A 24,941-nucleotide genomic window follows, 5' to 3' on the forward strand; every position below is an offset into this window, starting at 1 on the left:
CCCCTAACTGCCCCCAACTCATTGCACTCACTCTCTCTAAAATAAATAAATCTTTAAAAAGAATAAAATAAAATACGTCACAGAGATGAAAAGTGCAGCATATGGAATACAGTCAATAAATAATACTACAATAATGTTGCATGGTGATATGTGTAACTACATTTATGGCAGCGAACACAGAGTAATGTATAGAAAAGCCCAATCACTATGCTGTACACCTGAAACTAATGTGACATTGTATGCCAACTACATTTCAATTAAAAATCAGTACTTTCATGTGGTGGATGATTTTAAACATTTAATATGAATTCTACGTAACACTAAAGAGAAATATGAAATTCAGATTCATTTCTAGTAAGTTCCCTTCTTACTCCAGAGAGGATCACTTCACTTCACTCTCCTCGAACTTCTTACATTTCCTTTCTCAACCATCACTTGGCTGAGGCACACCTCATAGAGAAAACGGAAGCCATCCAACACAGACTGATCTATACCTGATTTATCTACTACCTGCTTTCTGTTGAATGGAGGAAAGTTCTGAGCTTAAAAAATCATGTTCTCAAACATACAGTCTTGAGTACCCCATGTCATTCTCTTTATTGTGTGCTTATTCACACACAATAACCTGGCAGTATTACATTTTCCACTTTATTTGTTGTGGGTTTTTTTTTTTTCTTTTTCCCCATTAGGTATAAGCTCTTTGAGACTAGGCATCCATCTTGCTTACTGCTGTATCACAGATCCTGGCATTTATATTTATTGAATGAGCAATGGATTAAAAAGCTAAATTTGAACTGAAAGAATGAAAAACCTAAGAGAATAAATATTTGAATTTCTAGCTGTTATGAGTACGGTATAACCTGTCTAAAAATATTAAACTAAGGGGGAATAAAAACCCATGAAATAATTGACAGGTCAAATAAAAATCAAAATTCCCATGTCACAAAACATTATCTGTACATAGATTTATAGATAATCACTACAAAGTTATGAAAACGCTCAAAGTCACAAAGATGGTAGAAATAATAGGCAAGAGGGTAATAGTTTTAATAAAATTCATTAATCACCAACACATTAAGAGAAAAATGTACAACAGATATAAAAGGCAATTCAAAAAATAAAGAAATAAAATGGCAAAGAAAACACACACAAAAAAATGGCTAGGAACCAGGAACTAGGGAAATGCATTTGAAAAGAAAAATGGAATCCCATTTTTAACTACTATATTTTTAAATAGAAAAAAGAATAATAATCAGAAATGAGGAAAATGTGAGGAAATAAGGATCCTCTTGTAAAACTTGACAATGTCAACTGAAACAATTTTCTGAAAAGACAGTGAGATGTGTATCATAATATATATATATTATATATATATATAAAGAGACATAATATATGTCTCTTTAACCTACATTTCTAAATTCTAAGAATACAGCTAAAATAAAAAAAAAATAAATATATGCAGAAAACTGTGAACATAGATTTAGCATTTACGGAAATGAAAAAACAGCCTACAAACAAAAAATAAAGTAACATTTCTATAAATTATAAAACTTCCTTAGTATAAAATATTTTGAAGCCATAAAAATCATATGAAAATAGAGATTAACTGAAAATGTAGATAAGGGGTGCCTGGGTGGCGCAGTCAGTTAAGCGTCCAACTCTTGATTTCAGCTCAGGTCACTATCTCAGGTTCATGGGATTAAGCCCTGCATCAGGCTCCACACTCAGCATGGAATCTGCTTAAGATTCTCTCCCCTTCTCCCTATGCCTCTCCCCCCACCCCTCAAGCGCTCTTTCTCTCAAAAATAAATAAATCTATCCAAAAAAAAAAAAATGCAGGTAAAAAACATGCAGCGTGAATCCAATTATCCTTTTACATTGATTTACTGTCCTATCTCTATCCACTTGCCACCCTATTTTAATTATTGATACTTTATAAGTTTTAATATTTGGTAGGCCACTGAGTATCCTTCCATTACTTTTTTCATCTCAAAATTTTATTGGCTAGTCTCATGAGTTATTCTTTCAAATGAAATTCCAAATTATTTTGTCAAGTTCAATAAAAAGCAAATTTCTACTTCAAATTTTATTGTAATTAACTATAGATTAATTTGGGGAGAATTTACATCTTTTCAATATTATTCCATCAGAATATCCTTTCATTTATTTATCAGTCTTCTCTCTGAATGTCATTTTCTTTAGCCTTTTAAAAAAACTGCCCTCTTTTTCTCTTCTCTTTTTCACAGAAATCTTATACTGATTTCCAGTGACCTCTTATTTTAAATGCAGTAGGGAGTCTTTATCTTGACCTGTCCATATCACCTGATAATCTCCTCCTCTTGAATGTAAGAACCTGCAAAAATAAAGCTCATCCTAATAACTGCCAATATTTATGCTTATTTTCCTTTTCAGATATATAATGAGAAACTGTTCCAGCAAATTCCTTCATAAAACTTGTAAACACTCTCTTTAATCTTTACATTAAATATGATCGTTACCATTACTGCTTTACCTTTTTTTCTACATAATTTAATTGACTCTTATTATATCAATTCAAATTTAACTTAAAGATTGTTCAATTACTCCCAAGGAATTCAATATGTTAATCTGGTTGTTTAGTTTATAACTAAGGAAAAACTGATAAAGCAAAGACTTGAAATAAATAGTTATAACACTTGAAACAGCTGTTAATACAGTTAAACTTTTAAAATCTTACCTTTCCACATAAATACTTTTGCTGGTTCCCAAAGCATATAAGCTAGTCAGAATTCTATAACACGACACCTGTACATCTTCCACTAAGGAAAAACAAAAAAACAAGAACAAAAACACTTTTTATTTATATGTTGTCCTAAGAAAGTTTAGGCTGAAACCAAAATTCTATACTGAGGGCATACTAATATTTTTACATTTAAAAAGAAGAAAAATTAGAACAAGTAGGTAAAATGAAATATAAAAACTATTTCACAAATATAATTCTTTTCTTTAAGGAGCTGAAATGTACTATAACTTATTTAGAACATTCTCAGGAGCATTTTTTTTTTTATAGTTTTTCTCTAGATGGAAGAAAAAAGGATTTCTTCCAGAATACAATTAAGCACAAGACTATCTGGGAGGACAGATTTTTGTCTCCTGTTCTGAAGGTACATAAAGACTGGGTCTTTTATTTTAACACCTAAGTGAACAGTAATGACAATGCTGGAGGAGGCAGTGAGTTAATTTCTGACCTGACATTCAAACCATAAGTAAGTCAATCCTATAGTGAAGCCAGAAAATAAAATAAAATAAAACCTTATAGATGATCTGTGATCCAATAAGACACGTTTAAGAGGCAAAAAAAAAAAAAAAAAAAATCTAAGAACCTTGGATTTCTAATTCTAATTCTTCTACCATTTCCTGGAGAATCTACCATGATAGGAATGGAGAAATCATTCTCCAAAAAGATTACATCCAGACCTGTTTCCATGTCTACACTACACTGTAAGCAATGTTCCTACAATGGTTCAAGGAAATGTTTGGCGAGTAGCGGTTGTGTTACCCACTGAGTAATGCAGTGGTTTTCACCCAGAGTGCTGCTTCACCTGGGAGACCTATAAGGTTGAGGGTGTGAGAGGTATGTCTGCAGTCAAGACCCACTTGACTGTTTAACAGGGACACACATCTCCTTTCATGTTCATATCAGCAGGAAACTGGGACAGGTCTGATACTATTTGTATTTCCACATTGGGTTGAGCAACCTGTGGATTTTTTTTTTTTTAAGATTTTATTTATTTATTTGACAGAGAAGACACAGCGAGAGAAGGAACACAAGCAGGGGGAGTGGGAGAGGGAGAAGCAGGCTCTCTGCTGAGCCCCGATGCGGGGCTCCATCCCAGGACCCTAGGATCATGACCTGAGCCGAAGGCAGACGCTTAACGACTGAGCCACCCAGGTGCCCCAAGTGGATATTTTTAATAATTATGGAATTCCAGGCAAAACCAGCTGATTAAATCCCCCATGAAAATAGACTGAAACCTATAAACAAAAAATATGTGAGCCACCCTAGTAGACCCATGATTTAGACACAGACTTTGTCTCTGCAGTCTCATATTTGTTGGTTACACAGCTTGTACAAACAATCAGCACTGACTCAGATATAATTCAGAAACATTTAACATTGCATGTCCCATGCTCAAACTGCACAGGAAAAATTCCATGGAAAGAGAGAACACAGAAATAGTAAAATTTGGGGAACCCGCACTTCAACAAGATGGCAGTGAGTGCCCACAGCCACCACCTTCCTGGTCCCTTCTGTGAAGCCATGTGACTCAGGGATCTATCTCTTTAAGAATGGTTTCTGTAACTCAAATGTCAACCTAATGTTGGGGGGGGGGGGGGGAAGCGCAGTTTAACAAGTAGGCAGTGTTTGAGCAACCAGATGGAGCTTTTATAATTTCTCATTGTACTATTAGATAATGAAACTCTAAGTAATAGATTCACATACATATTAGATCTTCTCCGAACTGATGCTGGCCAATATGCTCAAATAATGATGATAGCATCGGCAACAGAGCCACTGTGGTGTAATTGATAATCTGAGTGACACCTCTGGGTTGGTTTCGGGTGTGGGTGAACTGGCCCTGCTTGAGATTCTCCATGGTCTTCTCCAGATCCTCCGCGGCGTTGTCCAGGAAAGCTCGGAGCGCGCTTTTAACACTCTCTAGGCCAGTCTTCATTACGGTCCTAGGAAGGAAAGAAGGGAGAACATACACCTTGCGAAAGGAGCAAATGGGAATACAAATAAAACATGCTTCTACTCTCCATTTATCCATTACAGCCACTCAGTCAACTAAATCTTTTTAATTCACTCCCAATTTTTTCAGTGTACTTGAACTTACAAGCAGTATCACTCTGTAAATGCATCACCTTTCCTAAATGCCTTCAGAGTCAACTTACTTCGGACCCCGATCAAAAGGCGGTACTAATGCTTTCTATTTTCTACCAGCATTTTCAAATTTTGAGAGTGTTTGTTTTATACTCTGACAAAACACAGCCTTTGAGCCAGTTGAGTTAATCCCAAATCCAACACAACCAGAATGTTTCCTGAGGCACTGTATGGGAAAGAAACATTTAATCCCAGCTCAACCCAGTCATCAAATGATATGGATGTTTTGTGCTTTAAGTGTAACAATCAGCTAAATGAGCCTCCAAAGGCTGAACTTTGTACAGAAGTGACCCTCTAATGCCACCAAGTCTAGTTAGGAAATGAAGGTGTATAATAGCATCTATTTTTTTTTCATTTATTATATAAAACACCTCTCATAAAATTTTAAACGTGAAAATAAATAAAAAGCATCATGGCATATTCTCTGTAGGAGACATTTAGGAACTTTTATTTAGATTTATCCTGGATAATAAATGAAATACATGTATGGCTTAAAGGCTGAATCAACTCTGTGAGATACACTGATTTTGTATTTAGGCAACCTATTGGATTTCCAGTCATGTTGCCAGGAGGGCAGTACACACACTTGGAAATTGGTCTACTTCCACACTTACTATGCAATCTTTAGCTTCACTTTACTCATCTGTAAAATAAGAATAAAACCCTGTTCCTATAAAGCTAAATGGTATTACAAATGCAGAGTACAATGGTACCACACCCAGAAGCTACTAAGACTTCTCAAGTTGGAGCTTACCATTTCTACTTCACGTGATACATTCCCAATTCAACCCTCCATTACATTCCTAGCTGCTACAAAAATTACTTGAAATGTGAATTAACAATTTATACAAGATCATAAAAATAATAAAATGCCATTGTATCCATCACTTACAATATATTTTTTCACCCACACTTAAGTCTTTATTACAATACCAAAGAATGAAATCAAGAGACAAGGTGAGTCTTCATATTCTTGTGTAGCATTCCTACAGTCATGTAGACAAAAATGTATTCACTTACCTGGCATCCAAAGTCTGACCCAAAATATGAAGGCAGTTGACAATTGATGTGGCATCATTTCCTAAAGAGGAAAAAGAAGGCTGTGTAAATTGCCCTGAGGATTTCTCACTGTTCTTTTCTAGTAAGATTTTTGTACCAAAAATTAGTCAATGGTACAATTCTATAATAATGCGATTAAAACGATTTTCTGATAATCAAGTTTGAAATCATGCGGTTTTTCTGCTCAAAAGTGGTTATGCAAATGTAAGGAGAAAAGCAATAAAGCATGTCTCATCAAATAGCTGACATACTCGAGAAGCATTCAAAGCGTTGTGCCAGGCTGAGGTGTTTTAACTGAATTCTTCAAATATATTCGCCTCCCCATACTGGCTCATCTTCTTTCTAAGTCATATTGTGTGTCAACTTTTAAAGTGAACTCATATGTTTATGAAAGGAGGTGGGCTAAAAGTCTAATAAATTTAACTCCCTTTTAATTACCCAAGTGTCTCTACTTTCTTATTCCATCCAACTGCATTAAGATGAACTAATGTGCCTGAATGTTTTTGGTCTTTGTTAAAAAGAACTACCAAACTGTCCTGTAAATAAGCATCAGTGGCTGAAGAAGTTAAATCCTCTTCTTACAAGATGATTAAAATGGGGATGACTTCTCTTGAAAGTCAGATGAAATTCACCCATTTTGATTGGCATGTTTTATCAGAAAATACAGAAATATGAATTATACAATTACTATGTCCATTCTACTCTGTGATAAAGATACATGTGAGCAAATAAACAAAATGATGAATCCAAAGTTACAAAGTAATTTGACCACTCACAATATAGTCTGTTAGTGTTACTTCCTCATTTTATACTTTCCTATTTATAATATATAAAGTCATTTCCTGGGCCCAGAGATTAATGATTCCTATTTGAATGTAAGTTTTTGTAACTTTTGAGTACGTTATACAATTTGTGAAAAAAAAAAAGATTCTAAAATGAATTAGATACACATGAAAATTAACAACTACCTTGGAACCTAGATAAGCCAGTTTAGTGATACGATACAAATAAGAAAAAAAAAAAATAAGGTATTCATTGCTAGACTCTGAGTTCTTAAATAAAATGTTCCATTTTTCTTGTGCTTTGTCAGAATTTCTGGTAATAATGAAGACAAAATCAGCAGAAAGGCAGAATTTGTTACGTCCTTGTCTACTGATTAGCAGCAGTCTTAGAGCTTCCACTGTGGTCCGTAGAGGTATTACTCATTTAATGATTCATTCACTCAATCAATACTTGTCAAATACCAGGCATTCTCAAAGTCCCAGTAATAAGTAAAAGAGAGTTCTCATGGTACTTGCATTTTAATGGGGGACACAGGGAATAAAATTTTAAGAAAAAAATCAATATGAAACAAAATATCAGGCTACACCAAAATAAGTATTTTATATTTGTAGATTATATTAATTGTATATAATTAAATAATTTAGAGTATATGTTATGTAATTAATATATATATCAGGGGATAGGGATCAGAGCAACTGGACAGAGTAATAGGGTGAGTGGTCACCAAGCCCTTTCTAAGAAGGTGGCACCTGAGCAAAGATTTGAATGAAGGAATGAATCATGCACAGATATGGGAGAAGGCACCCAGGCAGAGGGACCAGCATGTGCAAAGGGTCTGAGGCAGAAAATGGGGCTGGTGTTCAGGCAAGGAAGTGGAGGTGACTAATGCATGATCAAGATTCAGGGGAAAGAAGGACCCTATGAAGTAGAGAGGAAGGGAGCGGCCAGGTTCTAGAGCCTTGCAACCAGCGCAAGAACTTTGATTTTTTTTTTTTTCAAGTGCAATAGGGAGACATTCTTAAGGTTTTGAACAGGATGGGATCTGATTTATATTTTAAAAGGATTAATTCACCATGTGCAAAACTCTGGAAGGGCAAAAGTGAAGTCGGTTAGGAATCTACTAGAGTCGTCTAGAATCAGAGGATTGATGGCAGTGAATTTGGATTAGGATATCCGCAGTGAAGAATTTATTTTAAAGATATGCTTATGGCCTGAACGTGAGATGAGACGGGTAGGAGTTAAAGATAACCCCAAGACTGTTTGGGTGAGCACTTGGTATGAGCAACTGGGTGAATGGTGGTAAGATTTTCTGATGTGGAAAGAGCGCAAGAAAGGAGCCAAAGGAGAGAGAAGAGGAGGGGCAGTGTGGGGCGGGGGGAGGTAGCATGCTCTGCTTTGGACAGGTTGAGTACGATGGGCCTGTTGATCTCAGGTAGAGAGGCAGAATAGGCAGTTGGTACACAAATCTGGGATGCAGGGAACAGATGTGACCTGGAGCTATACATTTGGGCACCACAAGCATACAGGTACTTTCAAAAATTGTGGGCCTGACTGAAATAAGCCAGCATGTGCATAAATACAGAAGAAAAAGGGTCTCAGGGCCTCTAATGTTTGGAAATGGGAAAGATAAGGAGAATGCAGCACAGAAAAGGAGAAAGATAAAGGCCCAAGAGGAAGATGGGATACACAGCAACGTGCAACTATTATTTAGCACCAAGTCAGAGAGGCTGGCCCCTCACTCTCATCCTAAAACTCAACAGTTCTTTTCCCCTTTCCCTTACAGTCTGCTGGCTCCTCGTATAGATGACCTTGTTTGTACTTTGTCCTAAGCCTGACCATGCCCTTTTCCAAAGGAGCAGTTGGGGTATTTTAAACCTCCGTTCGTAAGAACTCGTGAGGTGGGACTTTTGTTCCCTGCTGTAGGCCAGCCCCTAGGACAGTGTCTGTCTGACCCCTAGGACAGTGTCTGGCCCCTAGGATAGCATCTGGCCTACAGCAGGCATTCAGTTGAATCTTGTGGGCTGTGAAGAGGAGGAAACCATACCACTGGCCAGAAAAGTTCTGTGAGTCAGATTAAAATGCATATGGTGAATGTGAAATTTCTGTGATTGTAAAGTCACAAGCCATAAACCCCGTGAAGCAGGGTGCTCTGTAGGAGACGCAGGAGAACTCTGAACGGCAACATCTCCGCGTGAAAAGCGGTGGAGAAAGGATCCTAACAGATCGAGGAAAGTATTAATTGAATCTTCAACATTTTGTGGTGTAGACCAAGCAAAAGCATCTGTTCTATCAGCAACAGATAAAGGCCTAACTAATGGTTAGTCTTGAAGAGATTAAAGCTTGTAGTAGGAGTTTTAAATAAAATAAGAATTGCCCACATCCTGCCCTTCTTCAGGCTCTCCAGATCACCATCACCAGAAATGTCAATCACGCTATCAGTAAAAACAGGAAAGACAAGTGAACGTGTAGTACGATGGTAAAATTTTAAAGTGATGATTGTATTTTCAAATATTTAACTACATGTAATTGCTTCACTACTCAGACTAGAATAAAAACCAAAAGTTTGATACTTTTCAACTCACGCTCTTTTAAGGTCCAAATTACTTCCTTTGGCTTCAAACATACCTGCATCACCTCTAAACACCTAGGGAAACCCCTGTGGATTGCATATTTGTCTTTAAGATTGTGTGTTTGCATCAGTGTGTAAGCATAAAAGGTACATAATTAAAATCGTAACTTATACCCGAGTCTAACAGCGACAGACAGCAAGCATCCAGTTTTTAAAATCATTGTACCAACTCTCATACAATACTATAACTCTCTAAATAAAAATAACGAAGTTAAAGATGTTAGAGTCAAAATATTCTTTTTGTATTTTATTCCCAAATTGTTTTGTGGTTTTTAATATATGGTTCTGTAATTCAGGAGCTTTTAGTGTTACCCACAATGTGACATATGATGTCCTGCTTCTGTTTTGCCATCTGATGTATGGAGTATGATCAGAATGGACTTTCCCTCCACTGAGAAAGCAGTAACAACCATTCTAAGTTTCGTTCTTCTACCTCACTTTTCTTGCATGGCAATACCTCCCTGCATTCTCTCCTTTGAAGAAATGATTAATCTTGGCAGAATCCTCATTAATAATGTGGAATAAAATTATGCTAGAGATACAAACTTCTCTCAAATTAGGAGGAGATAGAGAGAAACTGAAAAGTGCCAATGACTTTATTCCTTCTGAAATCTGCAATCCTGAACAGAATAAAATTACTGAAACTTTAACTTGGTGAGAAATTTCAGTTAAACTGAAAATATATTTTACATAATTACATATTCTATTCATTTACTCCAAAGTCAGGACATTCTCTCATAGAAATATGTACAGGGGAAAGAAACATCTGTATTGCTCTAATACTGTTTTCTGATACGATCCTCATTATAGGTTTTTAACTCTGGTATTTCTGACCTAATGTATCTCTCTATAAGAAATAGGTTATTTTTTATGTAACATATAAAACAAGTTAAATCCAGGAAATTCTTGTCTTTGCCACGTATAGGGTCATCAAACCACAGAACTGTTATGTTAGGGAAAGACCTTAATGGTCCTCAAGTGATGACAACAATAATTAGCAAAAGTAGCAGGCTGTGCATAACTGAACCATTAGATACCCAGCATAACGACAGGTTCAGTTCTTAGATATGCACAGTCCTCAGAGACTCTGAGTACTTTAAGTAATTTTCCTTTCATTCTGTGTCCTAGGAAACAAAAGTAAGCATGATCTGAACCTTCTTAAGGATAATACGTACACGGACTAATTTTCTAATATCTCCTGATATGAGATAGCAGTCCTCATTTTAAACACCTCAATGGGTTTTTGGAGCGGGCAGATAACAGATGGATCAACATAAACTTAACCCACTAATTTTTTAATCAGGGAGAGATACCAACTGATAGAATCCACTGTATTAATAACTTTACTCTTGAAACTCTTCTAAATATAACATTAAGATTTAGGCAGCAGTTTAAATCAGGCATCCCCACCTGGAGGGAGAAAACCCAACATTTTAACAAGAACTACTGCTTCATTTAAATACATGACAATCCTTATCTTGTTCAATAGCCCTGTGGCTAATATTGGAGTGGAGTTAATGACGTGCCACATAGGGCTCTAGGGTCACTGAGGTCAAACCAGGAGAAATTTTGGAGTGCTACGCTCATCATGTTACTGAGTGCTTGCTGGAGTCCAGGCCTTCCTAGAAGTCCCTCGGCCAAATCTGGAAACTCTCCAGTAACTCTGGACAATCTGCTCTCTCGCCAATACGTTAAAAATTCACCAGAAAATGGGAAAGTAGAAAAGGCCTCCAAATGACAACTGTTTGGTGCGAGCCTTCTCAAGTCGTTCCTGTAGCTGAAAGGATCACTGTTGGTTGGGTTTAACGATCATGTTTGAAGAGTCATTACTTACACGTTATTTCCTGTTCAGTGTAAGTGCCCTAAGTGTTTTCTCGTACAGCTTAAGGAATAAAAAAAATAAATAAATAAAAATGTGATTCTTATAGATTGTGGGATAACTGGGTACTACATTTTTCTTAATAATCTCATAAGGAAAAAAAAAGTAAAATTTCAGTTATTCATGAATGTAAGAAAGTTTAAAATCAAGAGCTCTTACTGCATCGTTCTTAGTGTCTACTCTTCTCTATCAGACTGTAGGCTTCCTGAAGGCACAACCTAGTTCATTCACTCATTCAATCATCAGATATTGATAAATACGTACTATGTGCCAGACCTCAGATACAACAATAAGCCCTCAGTGAGCAGAGAGGTTTGTGCGAGTGAGAGATGTGAATCTGGTGACATCATCACTGAGATGAAGGAAGGGTACTGGGAGCTGTGAGAATGCCGTAATAGGAGGGGGAGGGAGTAAAATCAGGGAGATTGGGGAAGGTTTTCCTGACAGAGTAAGTAATATTTAGGTTGAAGTCTGAAGGATGAGTGGCTTACTCCATTATGGGTGTAGAGGACCAGAGAGGTGACTGCTACGTCTGGAGACCCCATTCCAGTCAGGAATTATAGCATGTGCAAAGACCCTGCGCAGAAAATAATACAACACTTTGAAGAAGCAGAAAGAGGGCTGCTTAGGTGGAACTGTCGAGAGCGAGAAAGTGCCAGGAAATGAGGATGGAGTGGTACACTGGGGACACTCTGTGAAATACTGTTGTGGCCAGATTCAGAATTTTTATTTTCAAGCAAAGGGAAGCCACTGAATACGCAGGAGTGTGACAGGAGAGACTGGGTTTGGGAAGACTGAACTGTTGTGGAGCATGGTTTGGAAGAGCAAGAGGGGATTCAGACAGAATGGTCACTTTGCTTGTGGAGGAGGACAGGTGACAGATGCCTGGATTGGCCTGGATGCAGTGCACAAGTGTAGAAATCTTCATTTTCCTATCCCGACAGCCTGAAAGCGTGCCTCCCACACAGCTGAACACAGTCAGTGTTTATTGAATGAATGCGTCAAATGAATGTCATTAAGGCATTAGATTTATTTTCACATATAAAAATAGAGCCCTTAAGAAGCCCTGATATGCATACACCTGTGGCACCATCTCTGTCCCTGTTGGAGGCTTAGTTACGGATTCTGCTTCCTCTAAAACTGACTGAAAGGCTTAAATGGGCTGTAATAGGAGGGCTTATGTATTTTCTAACTGCCTTAACATTAGTAATCAGAATTTCCACTTAGCAGAAGTGGGATAAAATGATGGGATTAAAAGCGATATTCCATTAATCAATAATGGGTCCTTGAAAATGGCCAATGGGATCCTTACTACTTCTCAGCTTGCCTGGGTCTTATCCATGCCCTAACCAATTTTCTAAAATACTAGAGTGCACCAACTTACAATCACTGACAAGCATTCCAGAATTCAAACAGAAAGCCTATATATATATTATGAAGACACTAATTTATTATTTTTTTCCATAAAGCACTTTAGTGGATACACCAGAACTACTGTTCTCTGGGGAAAAGGGCTTGTTTCCCTTTTAAAAAAACTTACCTTTTTCAAATATAAAATGAAATGGTTTAAGCACCTCAAAAAGAATATATGAAGCATAAAAACATGACTGATCTCTTTAATTCTTAGTGTGCCTCAATGTATAGAACATATCTTAAAGTAAGTAAAAAACATACACAAAGAGAAGTCAAAATTGGGGGAATCTTCAATATATCAGGTAAGTTTCAACTACAGATAAAGTCTGGAGGTACAGTGACAACCTGGTAGCCAGCCTGGAATAAACAGTCCATTACTCATCAAACCCTGACCTCACCACAAGCATTTTGTCTGTTGGTTTACATTAATGTTCCCCCCTTGTGTCTCCAATCTCACCTTCCTGATATGTTGAAGGCTAATGTGTATCTTTCTACATCTTTATCTTTGCTCATTGTTCATAAGACACAAAGCCCAAGTATTTCTTTGCTAACCTCCATTTCAAACTATCTTAATTTACCCTTAGCTTAAGTCATAAAAAGTTTTTTGAACTAAGTCAGTACAGGAAAAACATTTTGATCATCAGTTTATTCATTTATTCCATCAGAATATGGAAAATGGTATCATGTAAAAGAAGGGAGAAAGAAAAAAAATAAGAGATTAATAGGACTATAAAGGGCCACTGTATATATATATATATATCATATATATCATTAGGTCTCGCTCTTTAGGGAAATCCACAATGGCAGAACTGACACATCAAAAATAAATACCTGGCATACCACTTCCATTGAACTCTGGAAACGGGAAGATTATAGAGCCTTCATTGTACAGGTACTTTAAATAGCCAAGTCCCCTAGTCTGGTTCATTTGTAGTTTGATTTATCTAAATAAAAACTGTGCAAATAAGACTAGGAATCCCTTAGATCTGAAAGCTGGACAGTTAAAGTTTCCACAGCACTTGAGCATTCATTACCCTACATTAGATCAGCTATGTATAACTGATCTCTAAGATCAGGAGACATTCTAACCTACTTTAAAAGTGAAACAAAAACAAAAACAAAAACAAAAACAAGAGTTCAGAGAAGTCAAGTCCCTTATCTAAATCATTCAGCTGGTCTAGTTGCAAATACAGCCCTTAAATCTAGGTTTAAATCTAGGTTTTCCGATTCGAAGCCCACGATTTTCCCGGGACATCCTATTAGTGTCTAAAGTCAGGTTATAACTGTCACGTGTAGAGATGACATGGATAAGACTTAAAATTCCAATAACTTGACCAGTCTGTATTAGAAAATGTTTGATTAATGAAGGCCTCTTGAAGTTTGTATTACTTTACAGGCAAATGCCAAAGCAAATTTGAAACAATGAAAACGAGAGAGGCTAGAATAATATAAAGAAGACACACAAATACACTTTTGAGGCAAAGACACATAGTAGCTCTCCAGTAAATTCCTGTTAAAAATAAAAGTAATAGTATTTAAAGGCTAAGGGGTTTAAGATACAGTGCCTAAATGGGATATCAGCATCACATAGGGATGGAATGGATGTTAAAGTGGAGGTATGACAAGTTTTATTGTGCATTTATCTTCAATTACTGGACCCTTAAAAAAAAAACAGGAGATTAAAGAATAGGCAAAATTAACCCACGGTAATGGAGGTCTACATATAATTTCTTTGCAGAAGATAATAAATTCGGAAATGGCACAAGGGAAGCTTCTGGGATGCTGGAAATGTTCTATGTCTTGATCCATATATGTACGTAAAATTTCAACAAACTATATCATTAAGCTATCTTCAAGATTTGTGTACTTTGTTCTATATGTGGAATACCTCAAAAAAATTTTTAAAGAAAATTATAGTGAAATATAACATAGAAAACCAAGAATTTACAATATGCAAGAAGTTAGAAATAGCACACAAGAAAGTATTATTATGCTCATTAGTAAGAATGCAAACACTGCACTTGAGAAAAGGGGTCCCCGTCAGAATGATATATAATAAGACAAACGGAGGACACTTGAATCCACTGTTATTACGAGAAAGTTGAAGAGTGTATAATTCTGTCTCCACAATGTTCACAGAAATTTTTCTATGTTGAAGAGAAGTCAAACAAAGGTCAGTAAACTAGAAATTATCTTGAAGATCATCTGCACATTGATTTGGGATAACTGAAACATTAATGCAAAAACTCAGGCAATTTAAATGAAATAGAACCTTCAATTACTAAATTTAAGAGCACCAAATATTGGATCTAATAAAATTAGAAACCAAACAGAGGTTTAAGGAATTATATCCAGAAACTATCATTTCTCAAAAAATAGACTGTTTTAAAGGACTTAAAAGTAATGTGTGTGTGTATGTGTGTGTGTGTGTGAGAGAGAGAGAAGATATATACACACACATACCTATTCCTCCGATCATTCATTGTGGCTTTTAAAGAAATGACATAATCCTTAGCTTTTCCTGTAAATGGAATTGAACTCACAACATCTGTATCAGTACACTCAATATTTTATGACCGATATTACCCCAACACTGTCTCATCACCTAGAGCGCACAGGGCTGAAGTTTGCTTTTGTGGTTTATAAAAGCAGAGACAGGAAATTAAAACACAAATTCTGCCAGTTTCTCTTGGGTCCTACAGCTCCACAGCAAGGAGGACCTGTGGAAAGTGTCCACAAGCAGGTGCTCGGATGGGCGGACTTTAGTTACGTGAATACCCAGACACAAACAAAAATGGACTTGATAAGTCCCTTTTGCCAAGTAAAGTCCTTGCCTCACTGTCTCTACTATGAAGCTCCAGTGTCTGGAATGCAGTCAACATGCAGATCTGTAGTCAAGAGCGTTACAAAAAAAAAAAAAAAAAAAAATTAAAATAAGTGCAGTTAAAATTTTTTGATTTATGACAGCTCATTCTGCAATCTATTGGAAATAGACAAATTCGAGGGCCCGGTTCTGCTTCACCCCTCTGAAATAAAATACGGCAGAAGCTGCCACTTGCATTCATTTTTCTCTTTCATAATAAAACCTTTTGATTTTCCCAAATGTGCTTTGGACCAGCATGAAAAAGTTACAGTCTTCAATTTCACCACAGATAATGCTACTTACAAACAACCTCGAGGACCTTATCTTGGCCTATGACGACCATGCATGCAGCCATGCAAACATGCATTCATGCAACATAGCAGCACACAACACAGTGCAAAACTGGCAAAGAAAACCAAGTGATGGCCATGCTCGTATTCGTTTCAAGGGTCTCCTTACCAAATAGTGAAATCCTATGCCTGACAAGAACTCCAAGTTTGCAGAATAGGCTGAAGACAAAAGAAAAACAAAAGAGAAAGGGGGAAAAAGGGGGAGGGAAGGTAGAAAAGACAGGGAGAAATTAAAATAAAATTAAAAAAAAGAAGAAAAAAAGAAAAATAAACAGCTGATATATGAGCAGGAAAAAGCAACATGATGTCACGCAGAAAGAATCAATTCTCTGAGCAGAATGTGGAGTAAAGGTATTAAAGAAAGAATCTCTGAGTGCATATCTTTAACAAACATGGTTAAAAAAGCACATATTATAAGTAAAGAAACCAAAAAAAAACTTGAAAGCAAAGCTAATTAATATAAAAGCCATCTATATGAACTCCACAAGAATATAACTACTCAAATACCACAAGGAACACACTTAAATTTTATCTGCCCAAATGTAACCACTGGAATTCTAGAATATTTGTATTGTTGTCATGGACATTATTTAAAACCAGAAGTATGGCACATTGGGCATAAAAGGTTCACTTGAAGTTTCAGTATGTTTATCACTTGAACTTTCCTTTTTTCCAACCGTGATCACACCCCTTACAAAGCATCCAGTGAATCTGAACACAGTGAAGGAGAGACAGAATTTGAACAACTGATAAACATTACAGATGGGCTAACTTCAAGTGATCTCAATGCTAAGGCTTGAGTTGAGCTGGTTTCTTATCTCCTCTAGGTCTCTGTGTCCTCCCTGGGGATCAGTAGTGGGAGACTGCAAGGAAGGGTGGCCTGCCTTCAGCATTCAGCATGATAGCGCTGATATGCACTAACTCATACATCAGACCCCAGAACCCTGGGCAAGACTTGCTACTGACCTGGCTGGCCACCAGGCCACAGTCTAGTAAGCTCCTTAAAAGTATTTTGGGGAATACCCTTCACTCACTTCCCTGCTACACTCCCTTCTACCCACCCCTCAGGATTCAGCATGGGACAAGTCCACTCCAACAAGCCTTTGCTAATACCCAGGGCTCCTTCTCCCCTGCCAGTCCAAGCTGGAGGGGGAACTCTTGCAAATCTCTACCACGATACCTCTCCTTCCGTATTCCAACTGATACTCGTGTCACATCTACCCACACTCTCCTGAGCTCTGGGGAGAGCACAGGATCTGCATAACCCGAGCTTACCAAACCTCTAGCCTTGACGATCCATTCATACAGTGCTACCCACACCCAGCTTGACTGTTCCAATGACGGAAACAGCTATATTCTGAATGTCCCATTCTGCCTTGCAAAGCTCTCCCATGAACAGCAGTGTGCAGATGTACACTCGTCAGGATATACACTATGCCATGGGAAAAAAAAACAAATGGAGTCACGCGCTCATGGCAGGATGGGAGAAAGGAGACAGGGAATCACACTGGTGATACTGACCTTCTTTACACGAAGTTTTGGCTACCATTTTTCATTTCAGTAACTATGCCAATAAGGTAAGAATGAAAATTAATTATATAGAGCATTGTATAGCTTTTCCAAGAGAACATTCATCGACAAATGTCTAAGTGAATTTGAGGTCTTGAGAAATCCCCTAGCAGTTCTAAAAGTTTTGAAAACAATGATCTGTTCAAGTAGATATTAGGATTTAAAATGAGACATCACGGGGCGCCTGGGTGGCTCAGTTGGTTAAGCGACTGCTTTCGGCTCAGGTCATGATCCTGGAGTCCCTGGATCGAGTCCCGCATCGGGCTCCCTGCTCGGCGGGGAGCCTGCTTCTCCCTCTGACCCTCCCCCCTCTCATGTGCTCTCTCTCTCTCATTCTCTCTGTATCAAACAAATAAATAAAATCTTTAAAAAAAATAAAATAGGGCGCCTGGGTGGCTCAGTTGGTTAAGCGACTGCCTTCGGCTCAGGTCACGATCCTGGAGTCCCGGGATCAAGTCCCGCATCGGGCTCCCTGCTCGGCAGGGAGTCTGCTTCTCCCTCTCCCGCTCCCCCCTCTTGTGCTCTTTCTCTCTCTCACTCTCTCTCTCAAATAAATAAATAAAATCTTTAAAAAAATAAAATAAAATAAAATAAAATGAGACATCAGCCTCCTGAGCTGCATTATCATTCATCTTTGTGCTATACTGTAAGGAAAAAAAAGACAATAAACCTAAAGCAACTTTTTCCAGGTGCCCTCATCCACTGAGCCTTATGCATGCTAACTCAACAAAGGTCTGTCCCCATCTGAAGAGAGTGATGACTTCTTAGAATTGTACACATTTTGGATCTCTACATGTATACCAACCTATTTTAAGTGATCTCTTTTACTGCTTACTGAGACTCTCTAGGATCAGCATGAAACAATTGGAGATAATGTTGAATTTAGGACACTAGGATCATGTTTTAACCCAATTCATCCAGATCTACCTAGGACATTTTGCTGTGATGGAAAACAGAACTGCTCTGTATCCCATTCTGTTGGATATTGAATGTCTGAGAGTTTGTCTGAGAAAAATGACTTCTTATTGTAGCAACTGCTTCTTAACTTTAGTTGTTCCTAATCAGTGGCCAATGTGCTACCAGAGAGAAATAAAGATATGTAGAAAACCAAGTCCACCCAAAGGACAAATTATATTTTTTTCCTCTCCTGTGCCATCCACTTTCAGAGTGTAGTTTCTATACCGACTCTAAGGTTTCATTACTGTAAGCTTTGGCCTATAGTTTTCTCCAAAAATATTTTCCATAACGTTGTTATCCCCTTTCTGTATATCCCATCATTACTAACATTCTTAAGAATTTATAATGCATCTACACTTCCTTAGCTTCGATGCCTTGCTTTGTCATTTTGCTTTTCACTTCACTGCTCTACTGAAAAGCAATACCTGCCAGTCAGCAAATCTAATAACACCTTTTCAACCTCCATCCTGAAGAGCTCTCTGCGGTATGTGGCATCATCGACTATTTCAATCTGGGAAAGTCGGAATTCTGTTTTACAGCAATGCATTTCCCCTTTTTCTCTAATTAATCATTCTCAGTGTTCTTCAAGAACCCACTTCTGAAAACCCTTCAGATGGAATAATTCACCAAGTTTTGGTATTCAGACCTTTTTGCTTCTCTCTCCACTCCCCCTTCATCTGATTTCAGAACTTGGAGCATCACAGGGGTACAATCTCTGAATATGTCATTCCTTGCTTTGGTCTCTCCACCAATACCAAACACTCATTTCCAACCTTTGGCTGGACATCTCCAGCCAAATGACCTGCTACTACTTACTTATATACTTCAATGATTCCCTAACCAAATTTAACATCTTCTTCTCAAAACCAGTTCTTCTGTCATTTCTTTTTGCTGTCACCACCAATATTGTTCCAACCACTCAGCATTGAAACTCCAGCGCCATGTTGGCCTCCTTCTTCCTACCTTCCATAGGACTCATTGCCCTGTCCTGTGATTTTCTCTCACCCATGCTTCCCATATCCAGCCCCACTCTGCATGTGTATCTTCTCTATATTCCCAGACCTTTATGTACGTTTTCATTACTCATCACAACTTACTAAGTGGTTAGCTCTACATGTAAGCAGGTACTCAGCTGCACTTTGAAGTGCACTGGAGTCAGGAACCGCATTGTTTTATGTGCTTGTTCATCCTCAAACCCAGGACAGCACCTTGCATGTGGCAGGCATTCAGAAATACGCACTGAATGAATTAGTGGGTAGAACCACCTATTTGAGGAAGCAGTTCTATCTCGACAGCCTGGACTGCTGTCATGGCCTCCTAGCAAGCTGACTCATCTCCATCCTGCTTTTGCTGCCAGACTGCCCTATATCTCAGTGGCTTCCTAGGGCTAATGAATTAATTAAAAAAGACTAAGTGTAAACAGTAAAAAGAAAAAAGGAAGAAGATGCCTTATTCTGGCAGTTAATGTCAATTACAGTATTCCATAAGGAATCTACATAACCCACATTGCCCCTAAATTACTATGTTCTACACTCTCTATGCTATTATCTACATGTAGAAAATAGTCCCCCTTCTGAATCTATGACCTACATGTTCTTGAAGATCAATTGTGAATTATCATGGCTTTCCCTTATCTCTAGCCTGCCCATACCCATCCAGTGTGGCCTCACTTTACTTGGAATCCCACAGCACTGCATGGCTTTCTGCTAGAATTATATTTCTATTCACATACCCAGCTATTGCTGGGTACACTCCCAGAGTACAGAGGCCATACCTCACCCTTTTCCACACACATGATCATATAGTAAATGCTCAATACGTGATGTCTAGTGCCAGAAGTATCTAAACATCCAATGGAAACAACCTGTTCTTAAATGTGCAAGTTAACTGAGACCCACAGAACTATTGCTACACACAACTGTTAAATACAAATTAAAATGATCACTTCAGTGTTCAACCTGTGTATGAAGGCATGACTGCTTATCCATAGTAGCAGGGCCAGTATTTTTTGTTGTGTTTTATCCTTTTTTTTTTTTTTACCTATTTTATTCACTGAAGTAATATTTAACTGAAGTGGTAAGAAATCACACATTTATAAATCTCAGTGATACCATTTTAAAATATCAAACAAAAATTTTAGTCGGTTTTTGTTAGTTTGATGGTGATTTGGGTTGTTTTAAAACACACCTTTATGATTATAAAAGTTTTTTCACTTTAAAAACTTTAAAAATATACAAAAGTAGTAAGAAAAAATATCTACTATACTACCCCCAATGAAAACAATTACTAAAATCAAGTTTCTTCCCTACCAGTATTTTTCTACATATACAAATATAGGTTTCTAAAAAATCTGGATGCATACTATTTAAATATATATTTTACTTTTTAAATAATCATTGTCCTAGTTTATTACATATTTGCATGCATAATTTTAGTGACTGGACAGCATTTTGCATGTGCCATAATTTATTATTACCTTAATTCATTTTTTCATTCCAAAATTTTTCTGAGGTTAAATCCTATCTATGTTTGGTGCACAGGTGCTGTGATGAAATTAAGCTACTCCTATTAGTGTGTGTCTCAGTCCTGTACGTTGTTATTTTAGATGGATTTCTCTTTTGGAAATGGTAAAGGGAAAAGTAAAATTTGCCAACCCTCTTTCCAGGAGGTGAAGAAAAACTGAAGATGACATTATGGAAAACATTCTGGTGCAATGTTAATAAAAAGGGGGTACCTCAGGCCCCCAAACCACATTAACTGAGGCTGGCACAGAATAGCAATGCTCTTCTGATTTATTCTATGAGGGAGAGTCGGCAAAGGAAAATTAGTTACTTCTGAGGTCAGGGAACAGTTCTAAGAATGAAACGTAATGAAGATAAAACATGATACAGGAGAGGGGAAAGAACAGAGTTTGCGTACTTGTATTTTTTCCTACATTCTCTGACTGCACTGTCTCTTAGTGTACGTAATTGAGTGACAGCTACATCAACAACAACTCTGGGAACAAAGCTGCTCTTATAAAAGACAGGGGTGGGGGGGGAGTGTGAGGAGACTGCAGTTAGGGCTGCAGGGTGTTTAAAGGTAACTTGATGCCCTGGCATTTTCTAGCTGCTGAGACACTCCCAGTCCCCTACGGATGGTGAGCTTGTGAAATGCAGAGGGATGGGCCTCTCTCTCCTGGGGAAAGAGGAAAGAAGACCACGCCAAAGGGAGAAAGGGAAGGGGATTCACATCTTGGAAAGTAGCCCCTCACTCCTCTTTTTCGGGTAACAAAGTTGGTGGAAACAAAGTATGCCACTGGATGGATTCTCTGTTTCCTTAACTATAATCGGTTTTACCAACTTCACAGGAAGATCATTATTTAAAGAAGTTTGGGGCCATTTTTAACCCTGTTGCAATCTTACATCACATGACATCACAGATCATTAAAGTCAAGTCCAAGGAAATCTTGTATTCTGCTTTGTGTAGGTTACTCACTTTTATATAAATTTTTTTTTTCCAAACACAACCTAAAAGCTTGGTGTCAATTCCAGTGCGATTTGGTAATACAAAAATAGATTTGCTGAGTAATCAAATCTCACGAGTACTAAATTTTGGCAGAATTCTGAAAAATCAGACTTGAAATACCCAGCAGAATCACAAATCAATCTACGAGGAATACTTAGGTTCAAACAGGAATGAGAAAGCGTGGCTAAGATGCCAGCCTGAGTAGTGTGAGGGGAAATCTTCAGAAAGTACATATTTTTAGGTCATTTTCTTCCACGATTGGTCATTATTTTCAAACAAACATCGGAAAAGATAATTTCTGTAAATGGGATTTTACACTCCAGAAAAATGCCTGTATTTTTCAAATTTTGGCAAAAATAATAGATCCGGATAAATTTTAAAGGAAGTAATGTGAAAAGCACCATTTATCACAAATACTAATCCAGTGATGCCTCTACTTGTGGATTCTGTACTGGTTGCCTTATTCCTTCTATTCAGCATTTTATTTAGCAGCAAAATAGAAGAAAACTCAACATTTAGAACACATGTATTAACTTGCAGAGCGCATCCTCCTCACAGTGTTTGATTCCAAAGGGCCAGGGGTCGGGGAGCTGGGGGGAGGGGAAGGGCCACTCTGCATGCTCCCATTTCAAGGTCCCCAGCAGCTCTTTCTCCAATGCAAATACACTTCACTCCACAACAGTCTTTATTTTATGTGGCTGTTTACCTAGTCACCATTTCCTTCTCCTTGTTTGATGCATGTCCTCCAGAACAGAGAGGTCTGCTTGCTGCAGATAAGAAGTATAAACGATGGTTTTTGAAATACTGATCAATTAAAGGGAGAACAACCTGAAAGAAAGGAAAAGAGAACAGATCTACACAGTGGGCTGAGGCCCTGGAGCAGCCAGAGTTCTATCCACACCCAGCAGGTCCCCCAATATCCGTAGCCATGCTAGTCGGCAGGATTTTAGAGCACACCTCTCTTAAATCTCACCCTATCTCCGGTCCCCGTGTGTGCGTGCATATGCACGTGTGCATACGTGAGACAGACCATGATTATGGGGAACACACCAAATTTTCAACAGTTTGGAATTACTTTCAATATCTTTTCAGAATGAAATATTCTTAGTATTTTCATCTAACGAAGTTCAGTGCCCGATCGGTTCAAAAATAATCAAAAACTACCATTTATGGAGTCTCTACTAAGTGTGAGGATTGCAACTGACATACTGTCATTTCATTTTCCCTAGCAACTTCTCTGTATGGCAAGTGTCATCACCCCTGTTTTATAGGTATTCAACTGAGGTGCAGAAAGTGACTTACTCAAAGTCACGTTGCCCACTTACCTACCTCCACGGTGTTCTTACCTGGCCTCTCTCCAGGCCCACTCGCCATTCCTGGATTCTAATGCTGCTGGTCTTTGGCAAATTCCCCCTCTTCACCCTGTATGCTCACACCACAAGGCTTTGCATATGCCATTCCCTATGCCTGAAATGCTCTTCCCACACCCCATAATCCATTCACTCCACTCCTGCAGACCTCAGCCCAGTGACACTCCCTCAGATAATCCTTCACTGACCTCCTCAACTAGATAAAACCTCCATATTCTCTGTTTTTATAGCATCATTTGCAAAAAACAAAAACAAAACAAAAAACTTTGATTTTGAATTAGTCTCTCTCCATAAGAGTCTATAAGGTATATACAATAGACATTTCTGGGTTGTTCCCATTATTGCCCTCTCCTAGCCTCTATGACCACTCTTTGCTCTGTTTTGTTTACTACTGGATCACCAGCACGTAGGACTTTGTGGGACCTAGTAGATCAATATTGGTTAAAAAATAAATGAAAAAAGTAATAATAACTGGCATTACCGGTATTTAGACTCAAGTCTAACTACATTTTTTTCCTACAACGTGGTGTAGCATATTTATATAATAGCAAAATATACATGTTTTGTAATCTTCCTAGAACGTTGTGACATTGCTTGAACTTAGTGACTGGCACATAATAGCTACTCAATAAATATGTGAATGAATGAATCATAGAAGAAATTAAACCACATGAAGCATCTGCAAACAAAATCACTAGGGGTGCTGAGTACATAGTCAGGGCGAAACAAGAATGTATTTTAAATGTATGATTAGAGGCCATGAATACAGCATTTGTAATAATTGGCTATTAGGGGGATTACAATCCAGTAGAATAGAATAACCAGCAATATGTAGCTCAAGACAAACTTGAGATGGTTGATACAGATTTTGAGCACTATATTGAGTGATAAGAAAAGACAAGAGAAATCTCCCTTACAGAAAGGGCACAGTGCTGAAAACATATAACAGAAGCCAAATATTAATCAATTGAAATAACATGCCATTTTGCAAATGATCTACAGTAACCACCAAATGCAAGTACTTTGAAAGTAAATTGACAGAAAACATTAAGTCTTCCAGTTAACTGCAGCATACCATAAACAGGAAAACTTCCCAAGGGCATTCTGTGTCCATGAGAGTAATCCCCGGGATGTAATCTAACAGCTGACAGAGACTAGGCACATAGTATATGCTGTGTAAGTGAATGAACCCAACGTGGAGAATCTGCAACACTCTGTCTCCTCCCCTTATTAGCTGAAAGAAAGCCATGAATGTGCCAGGCAAAAAGCAGATTACTGATAAATTCTTATTAAATGGAATGAATAATAGAAATGGATAGAGTTGATACATAAACAGTTTATCTTCTCTGATCCTCAGCTTCCTCATCTGTAAAATGAGGAGGACAGAGGTCCCACAATAAAGATTATACAGTAAAGCTTCTTATAATGTAAAACTTTTAAATTTTATAATTTTAAATGAAAAATGCTTTTCCTCTTTATAAAAGAAATGCTCATAATTTTTTAAATCATAACCACCGTCGCATATTAAGAAGTAGATATTTTTCTTCTATGTCATTTGATAAAAGCCCCAAAAAGGGGAGCTTTGAATTAGGCTCCATATAGATGGAAGTGATTTGAGGATTATGGCAGGAAGAACAG

General features: G+C 37.7%; 1 protein-coding gene across 1 annotated transcript in view; it reads right to left on the reverse strand.

Moving 5' to 3' along the window:
* Nucleotides 1–24,941, reverse strand: part of RYR2 (ryanodine receptor 2) — a 547,432-nt gene that overhangs the window by 131,411 nt on the left and 391,080 nt on the right. Inside the window, exons 62-66 of the mRNA XM_021696142.1 lie at nt 22,640–22,761; nt 16,010–16,059; nt 5,945–6,005; nt 4,484–4,722; nt 2,717–2,798 (exon numbers count right to left, since the gene is read on the reverse strand). Coding sequence (XP_021551817.1) covers nt 2,717–2,798; nt 4,484–4,722; nt 5,945–6,005; nt 16,010–16,059; nt 22,640–22,761 — 554 coding nt within the window. The remainder of the gene's footprint in view (nt 1–2,716; nt 2,799–4,483; nt 4,723–5,944; nt 6,006–16,009; nt 16,060–22,639; nt 22,762–24,941) is intronic.

Source organism: Neomonachus schauinslandi, chromosome 6, assembly GCF_002201575.2.
Source record: "Neomonachus schauinslandi chromosome 6, ASM220157v2, whole genome shotgun sequence".
In the NCBI taxonomy this organism is placed as follows: Eukaryota; Metazoa; Chordata; class Mammalia; order Carnivora; family Phocidae; genus Neomonachus; species Neomonachus schauinslandi.